Raw genomic sequence first — 8157 nt, forward strand, 5'->3', positions numbered from 1 at the left:
GAAACGAAATGTTAAAGCGAAGACGTGTTCATATCTGTACTGTTTTACGGGTTTTTTTTAACTGAGACATTAATACACTCGGCATAACGATATTTACTCGAAGCTAATGCTGAACGTGTTCGTCACTTCCCGGCACATACAATGCCTTCTGGGTAATGTAGGTATAGTACAATTATCCGGATCGAAGATCACCCCGCACGGCAGTTCCAGCAGTTTTTTGTTTAAGGAACTTCATTAATAACAGATAAAAAAATAATAATGCAATAACAGACTCGGTGCTGTACAATTCACGGAAACCAAAAATGGGCGGGGGGATTTGGCAAAGTGACATTTACACAGGTTTTGGATCATATCACAAGTATAAAACGAATGCTCTGTTTCTACATTTGTGATGCATAGATAGCAATAATCTACATTAATATTAAGTATAAATGTCATTTACGGTTAAAATGTACTTCATTATTTTTAGGGTAATTGTTCTCATCAGTATTTCAGATTTTCCATAGTTTGAGAATAAATGTTCTCTACCAGAGGGTTCATTTTTAACAAATATTGGCTGAAAATGTATTATTATACCTTTTCTGTAAAAAAAAAAAAACCCAACATAGTCTCTGTATAATTTTGTAATGTAGGTGTTGGCATGTTATCTAAATTGTTAGTGCATTCACTAACAATTAGTGAATAAGTACTGGAAAGTTCTGTGTCACCTTCATGATATAATTTTTAACAGAGCAATATAAATTATTAAACTCATTCAAATTAAGTATATTACCATTTCCATCCATCCATCCATCGCACGATCAGCCATATTTGTTTCCAGGCAGGTAACACCTGCAGTACATACAAAGACCATCAGAGAGACAGTGCAGTCACCTGCAGTCACTTCGTCCTGGGTATGACATTAACCTACAGCCAGCCCTACAAGCAGTTCCTCCAACTTTCAGGGAAAAATTTGGGGATTGGTGGCAGGATTGGCAGTCCAGCCACCAAGAAAAAACTCGCACTGTTCTGTTCCATTCCATTCAAATGAGTGTGGTGCTGAGGTATCACCCGCCCCACAGCTGTGCTCAGGTTCTCATGCCTGAGGTGGTTTGTCCTGTGCTGGGTGCAGCAACACACTGTAATCAGCATGCGCTTCTCCTTACTTACAGCACAGGGCATCTGACTGCTAACTCGTGTCTTTTTCACAACAAAAGTAGTGAAGTATTAAAACTAGTCTAAATAACTGTAATGTGATGGAATGTCTTTCTTTTGCTCATTCTCATTAAACAGAAATATTAGGCAAGTGGTTACGATAAAATGAAATCTTTTTTTTATAACACTACTGTGAAGCAGATGGATAGTTGTCCACAAATCAAACGAACTGCTAGCTTGTACACGACAAACTTTATGTGAGGTCCAACACACACACACACACACACACACAAAAAAAACACAAGACTCACCCTAAAGCTTGGGAACCAAGAGTGGGAGTGGGGAGACAAACGGACAGCCATAGAACATGTCCTGACCTGTTGCTGTGTTACAGGCTCAACTTGATTGCCTCACTCGGTGCAAGTGGACTCATCTACAAATACAGGTGTGTTCTTGCCCTTGGTCGGAAAATGTGGGACTGCAAAAGTGAATGAGTTAGCATCAAGTTTCTTGTTAAATTTTAAAAAATCCACAATGGAAACTTTTCAATAATTGTATATCTCTTGCAGTAATACCACCTCTGCTCCCTGATGAAGTTCTGAGACAAAAGTCAGTGAAGACAGAGAAGGAGCTGAAATCCATGGGGAGCTGTGGATGTAGCTTGTACGAGAAGTCACTAAACAGCTTTACGATGTTTTAACAATTGAAAGATGTAAGATGGTTACACACAACCTTGCGTATCCTGTTAAAAGTGGTGGTTATCTACTGGCACTCCATAACCCTGCTAATTTGTCCCAGTTGTGTCCCATTGTTGATGTTCTCTTGATTGTTCTCTGCCCAAGTGTGTTAACTTCATGCACCTGTCTGCCATCGGTGATCCCTATATATATGTGCCTGCTGTCACAGTGTTTCCCAGCTTGGTCATTGTCAACATCTGTAAGGCTAAGATTTAAATAATTCAGAAATAAGTTACCTGTCTTCTAAAACTCTTCATATTGCATTGCATGCCGGTTCTTCAAATGTTTAGCTAAATTTGTGGTGTTTGCCCCCTTTGAATTAAGTGGTAGCACACCTTGCATATAAATTAAACTTTATTGTCCCCAGACGGCAATTTATTTTGCAACAAAGCACCAGAAACAGACATAAAAGACCATTTAAAAAAAAACAGGGACACAGACAGCAGACCAACAAAGTGCCCTGAATACAAGTGCCTGAGAAGCAACAGTGTTCTCCTACTGTCACCTCATAATAGTTTTCATTAAAAAAGCAAGTATTATTTAAAAAGACATTTATATTGCATACCATATTATTCATGCACCGATAAAAGCCCTAATATAAATAATGATCTAAAATCACACTAAAATAATCCACAATTTTTACTGCTCGATGTGTTAATAGTAAATTTATACTATGCTGTCCCAGAGCTGAACATTCCTGAGACTGATTTGGCCGGACCTGTGTTGGTGAGGTAAAGGCTTCTCTGTTTATTCATTTTTACTGGTGCTTTGCTTGTTGCTGAAGGTTATGTTTTGGTAGCGTTTGAGTGTGTGAGAGTCCGCCGTGACTGTGGGAATCCAAGCACGGGGAAGCGCTGAACGCGGATAGGAAGGCCGGTGGGAGAGCGCTCATCCACCTGTGATAGGGAAAGGGTGCGGTCCGAGTGGAGACCTGAGTGACCTATTACGTGGGTTAGGTGGATGCATGAGACCTTGGGAAAGTCTGTGATTTTGGTGGCTCCACTGTATATTGTGTGACGGGGCACAAGGCGGTAGGGAAGCCATCACCCGCAGGTGGGCCAGACACGACGGTGAATGCTTGGTGCATCCGGGGCAGAGGGCAGGGTGATGTGTGCACTGCGTGGCGTGGCATTGTATGGTGGAGGCTGGACAGTGAATGCATTGCATGCAGTAGCACAGCACTGTGTAACAGGCTGAGGACGGGTAAGATTCCAGTGTGTGGACAGGGACATCCTAAGACAGGCGCTGTCGCAGACCCCTGACACCAGGCTGAGGGACTGTTTGGGGTTTGGTCCACTCTCGGTCCCACGGGAGTATAAAGGGTGTATGGTTTTTGGAGAATGTGTATGTGGTAAAGGGTGCGGGGTCTCCCAAGTGCAGTATCCTTATTGAGATAAATTGATACATATGGAATTGATACATGGTTTTTGTTCCACAGTGTTGCATGCAGGTGTCAAAAGTAAATAGAATAATGGAATAGCCCCATGGATGAGTATAGCACAAAATCTCATGCCGCAGCCTTCAGTAAAGCAGGAAGAGTCTTCGATGAGGAAGATGAGGATGATGACCAAGGGGATGATTATGAAGAAGAAGTACCCGTACCCAAAGGCCGGGACAGTAAAGGGCAGAACGAGGGAAAACATCAGTCCCGAATCCTCGACTTGAAGGAGGCCCTGTCATGATGGGGCAAAGGAACTGGGACCCTGGTGACATCAAGGAGGTGGCAGAGGCTCTGCCCAATCCACAGAAGTGTGGGGGAGCTCAGTTCTACGCAGCAGTGAAGGACATGGATGGAGTGTACCAGCCCAGCGCTTGGGAGCTGAGCCAGGTGTTAAAGAAGAAGTTGGTGCCTGCATGGGCTGCTTTGGGAGTATCATGGGAAACGGGGATCCAGAGGATAGACGGTGTTAGGTGGGCCCAGCAGATGAACTCTCTGGAGAATGCCCTTAAGTCTTGTTTCTCCACAGTGGTTGACTGGTCCTGTCTGTATGCAGCTCGGCAAGGTGATAAAGAAGATGTGTATGACTGGGAGCTCCGGTTGCAGAGCCTGGTGGAGCAGCACTCGGGCGCAGGAGCAGAACAGCAGGGACAAATGATGACTGCCCTCTATGTGGAAGGGATGCGGCCTGAGATCCGAGAGCTCCTGAAGCAGGTTTGCCCCGACTGGAGGGAGAAAAACATGGGTGGTGTGAGAGCTTTTGCCCAGAACATTGAGCGGAATCTGAAAGACGCGGAGAAAAGGAAAAGCATCCATGAAGAGAAGAAGGAAGGAAAAGGGGAGTAGGAACATGAAATGCTCTTTCAGGCAGTGGCTAATTTGGCTACAGGGAAACCCCAAGGCAGAGGCAGAGGAAGGGGGGGAAGACAGGGTCCACCTGGTCCACCTAGAGGAGGGGACAAAAAATGCTGGAACTGCGGGAATCCCAATCACTTCTACAGGAACTGCCCTCTGCCTCAGGTTGTGCAGGGGAATCAAGCTGGAGGAGGGGGAGAAGTAAGACCAGGGCCTGTGATGTGTTATGTTTGCAAACAGCAGGGACATCTCGCCAGCCAGTCTCCCAGCCCGAGTGCACAAGGCCCCGTGTGGCCTATACCTCCTACCCAATAGGTAGAGAACACACTGCCAAACAGGGTTGGCTCATTTTGAAGTGTTGACAGGAAGGCCGATGCGTGTTTTCTCTCCCTCATGATCCGTCACACTGGAGGCCATGGATGGGGATTTGTTTACTTATCTTCCAGGTTTGCGGCAAGTGATAGGTGTAGCCTGGGACCAGGGGTCTCATTTATCAAGCGTGCGTACGCACGGTTTTATGTGTAAATCATGCGTACGCACAATTCTACTAATAGAATGCGATTCATTCATTTGTACGTGTGCGTGAAAATGTGCGCACATTTAGAAGAACTCCTGACTGTGCGTAAGCAGAATCCCCTAGTGGTAGAGAACTGTAATCACATATACACCCAGTGCCCTTATACTTCTCCAATTAAATGTCAGTGTTGACAAATTGATTACTTGAATACTTGAGTACAACAGGTGATTCTGAGTTATCTGGAACAGTCAAGAATATAAAATAGCCTACACAATTGAAGAACTGTTTTTGGAAATGCATTGACTACAATGGCAGACCTTGCGCTTCTTGAAGATTTGCAACAAGCACTTTTGCGCAGAGATCGCGTTTTCAGGGACCGCACAGACTTACTCGCTGAGAGTGATGAGTGGCTCATTAGTCGTTTTCGTTTGCCAAGGGCAATTTTGCTTGCTTTGTGTCAGCAGTTCTCGCAACTTTTGGAGAGGTCGACAAAGCGCACCAGTGCAGTCCCCGTGCACACTCAGGTTCTTTCTACTATTGGCTTTTTAGCCACAGGCACATTTCAAAGGGAAATTGGTGACAGGTCTGGTATTTCTCAACCCACCGTGAGCCGAATTATGCCACACGTTTTACATGCAATTATATCACTTACATCACAGTACATTACGTTTCCAAATACCGCAGCGGAAAGGACAAAAATTATGACCGATTTCTACAACATCGCAGGATTTCCAAGTGTAATAGGGGCAGTTGACTGCACACATGTTGCCCTGAAAGCTCCTACTGCTGATGAATTTGCATTTGTAAATAGAAAAGGTTATCACTCCATTAACGTGCAGGTAATCTGTGATGCACACTTGATCCTGCTAAATGTCGTTGCGAACAGGCCGGGAGGGACACATGATTCCTTCATTGTGCAGAACAGCATCGTGGGACTTCGTCTTCAGCAAAGCGCTGCTGGAGAAGGCTGGCTTATTGGTAAGTGTGTAACGATTAGATTACTTCGCAACACCATCCAGTGTACTGTATTTTATGTTAATCTACATCATTGCAGGGGATCGAGGATATGCCCTTAAATCCTGGCTGATGACCCCAGTGGCAAACCCTGTATCCCAAAAGGAGCTGAATTACAACCGAGCACATGAGCGCACAAGAAGCACAGTAGAACGTGCAATAGGCTTGCTGAAGGCTCGATGGCTGTGTCTGTCAGGCAGAGGAGGCATATTGCAATACAAACCCGACAAGGTTTTAAATTTTTAAATATTTAAATTAAGTTTTAATTGTATTTTATAACTACAATATTTATCAATTTGCTTTAGGTGTGCTATATCGTTAAAGCATGCAGTGTGCTGCACAATATTGCCATTAAAAACGGTATACCACTGGATGAGATGCCAATACAAGAAGATCGCCACATGGCAGAAGGTTTTGACCCCATGCCAAATGCTGTGGCCGTGCAACTAAGAGCAGGGATAATCGAACGGTTCTAAATCTGTTTCACAATAAGGAGTAATTGTGAGAAAATGGTGAGATCAATTGGAGCTTTTATTGAACTTGCATGATGCATTTAGTGCATCACAAATGTTCCTCAAGTTCACATTGATTTGGTGCAGTTCTTCTTTTATGCTTGCAATGCCTCTCACTAATTCCTCCTGTGTTTTCAGAACCGCATCAGTCAGGACTCGTGCCTCGAGACGCATCGGACGTGCTGAAGTGGCAGGCGGAGCAGGACCTGGCAAAACTGGCAGATCTATAAAATAAATGTTACATGAACAATCCAAATCATTTGCATTGTGAGTGTTATTTATCTATGAATAATATATCAAAACACAAAACATTTGAAAACCTTCTAACCATTTTCGGATGGCTCGGCGTCTCCTGCAGTTGATGGAATTGCACTTTCAGTGTCACCATCGGGGATTACTCCGCTCACTGACGTTTCACCAATAATTGACGCTATCTTGTCATCCAATGGTGACACTGAAATAAGACTCTGGCCTCCTCCCGTGGCACCGAGGTCTCTTTTGTGGGCTGCAATTCTTTTTTTAGAGGACACTTTCAAATCAAACCACTTTTTCTTCACTTCTGCAGTAGCTCTACATACAGGTGAGACGGCATTTATCGCATTAGTAACCTGTCCCCACCCCAAGTCTTTTTTTTTCTTTGACATTCCGCCTGAAAAAGCAGCAAACAAAACCGTCTTATTACGTTGTACCTCATTTAACAGCACTTCCACTTCGTTGTCTGTGAAGTTTTTTTTCTTTCCTCTCTTCACGGGATCCATGATAACGGTTCTATAGTGCCCTGGCGGCATTGGGTTTTTATAAGGAAGGTTGTTTGCCAAATAAGGTTATTTGAGGGCGTGTCTGTATGCAAATTTAAATTACTATGCACACGCAAACAATTTAGAAGGAGTGCGATTCATCATCAGTCATTTCGTACAGCTGTGCGTACTCACGTTTGATAACTCCCAACTTTCTTGTGCTTACGGCTGTTGGTATACGCACTAGTTTAGAGCTTGTTTTACGCACGCTTGATAAATGAGACCCCAGGTCCGTGCCAATTGGAGGAATCCAGAGGGAGAACCGCCACGAGCCGTGACACCGCTCGAACCAGGGAGCTGGGTATTGGTTCGTGATCTGAGGATGAATAGATGGAACACGCCGAAATAGAGGGGACCACACCAGGTCTTGATAGTGACCCCTCACGCAGTGAAAGTGGAGGGAATCGACACCTGGGTCCATCAAGTCCACTGCAGACGCGTGTCCAACCCTTGTGGTTCTTTCGAGATTGGCCCCTGAAAGGGTCAAAACTATGTTGCCTTTCCATGATAGCCATTTTTGTTGTGACAGTTGTATGTGGGATCGATGCTATATTGTGATGGAGAACTGCTTTTTCCAGCTGTGTCACCCACTGTACACTGTAGCCAAACGAAAGGGAAAAGGGAAGTGATGGATGCCAGTGCTGTGGAGCTTTTAGCCCGAGCAATGACTGCTGAGCTGAATGTTTCAGACTGCTGGGTTTCTCATTATATACCCCACACTTCTGCAGCATGGATTCCGTACACCTCTCATGACATGGCGGTCCTAAATAAACTGAGGTCATTGTCCTCGACTCCACCACCACCTATATGTCACATCACTCCAGAGAACTTGTCTCCACTGCTCTGGAGTCCAGTGGCGGGGTGCTTTACACCACTGTATCCAACGCTTTGCATTGCATTTGGTGATGTAAGGCTTGGATGCAGCTGCTCGGCCATGGAAACCCATTCTATGAAGTTCTCCACGCACTGTTCTTGGGCTAATCTAAAGGCCACACTGAGGGATTTCCCTAGTTATTTTGTAGTTATTTAATTATGTTCATTTAGCTCACTCATTTATAGCTTTCATATTTCTTATTTTTATATTTCTTTCTGTCCTTGCTACTCACTCATCATGTTCTTTGCCTCTCATACAACTTACTCTCCCCAAGGCCGT

General features: G+C 44.5%; 1 protein-coding gene and 1 long non-coding RNA gene across 4 annotated transcripts; one reads left to right on the forward strand and one right to left on the reverse strand.

Annotated features, from left to right (window-relative positions):
• Positions 1-26: 26 nt before the first annotated feature.
• LOC125720657 (putative nuclease HARBI1) lies at positions 27-6471 on the forward strand. 3 transcript variants are annotated; one of them, XR_007385528.1, is made up of 5 exons: positions 27-157; positions 1529-1579; positions 1704-1797; positions 5568-5926; positions 6346-6449. XR_007385528.1 is itself a non-coding variant. In XM_048996374.1 (4 exons), the coding sequence occupies exons 1-3, from the start codon at positions 4990-4992 to the stop codon at positions 6169-6171; spliced, it is 1032 nt and encodes a 343-aa protein (XP_048852331.1). In that variant the 5' UTR covers positions 4111-4989; the 3' UTR covers positions 6172-6207; positions 6346-6471. The 3 variants fall into 3 exon arrangements, 2 of the variants coding, with proteins under 2 accessions (XP_048852331.1, XP_048852332.1); XM_048996374.1 differs by lacking the exons at positions 27-157; positions 1529-1579; positions 1704-1797 and adding an exon at positions 6001-6207 and having other exon boundaries at positions 4111-5659; positions 5736-5926; positions 6346-6471; XM_048996375.1 differs by lacking the exons at positions 27-157; positions 1529-1579; positions 1704-1797 and having other exon boundaries at positions 4111-5659; positions 5736-5926.
• LOC125720680 (uncharacterized) lies at positions 6209-7319 on the reverse strand. The gene is made up of 2 exons (XR_007385533.1): positions 6536-7319; positions 6209-6431 (listed from the first exon to the last, which is right to left on the reverse strand). It is a non-coding gene; the product is annotated as an uncharacterized LOC125720680 (long non-coding RNA).
• Between the last annotated feature and the right edge of the window lie 838 nt (positions 7320-8157).

Source organism: Brienomyrus brachyistius, chromosome 25, assembly GCF_023856365.1.
Source record: "Brienomyrus brachyistius isolate T26 chromosome 25, BBRACH_0.4, whole genome shotgun sequence".
Classification (NCBI taxonomy): Eukaryota; Metazoa; Chordata; class Actinopteri; order Osteoglossiformes; family Mormyridae; genus Brienomyrus; species Brienomyrus brachyistius.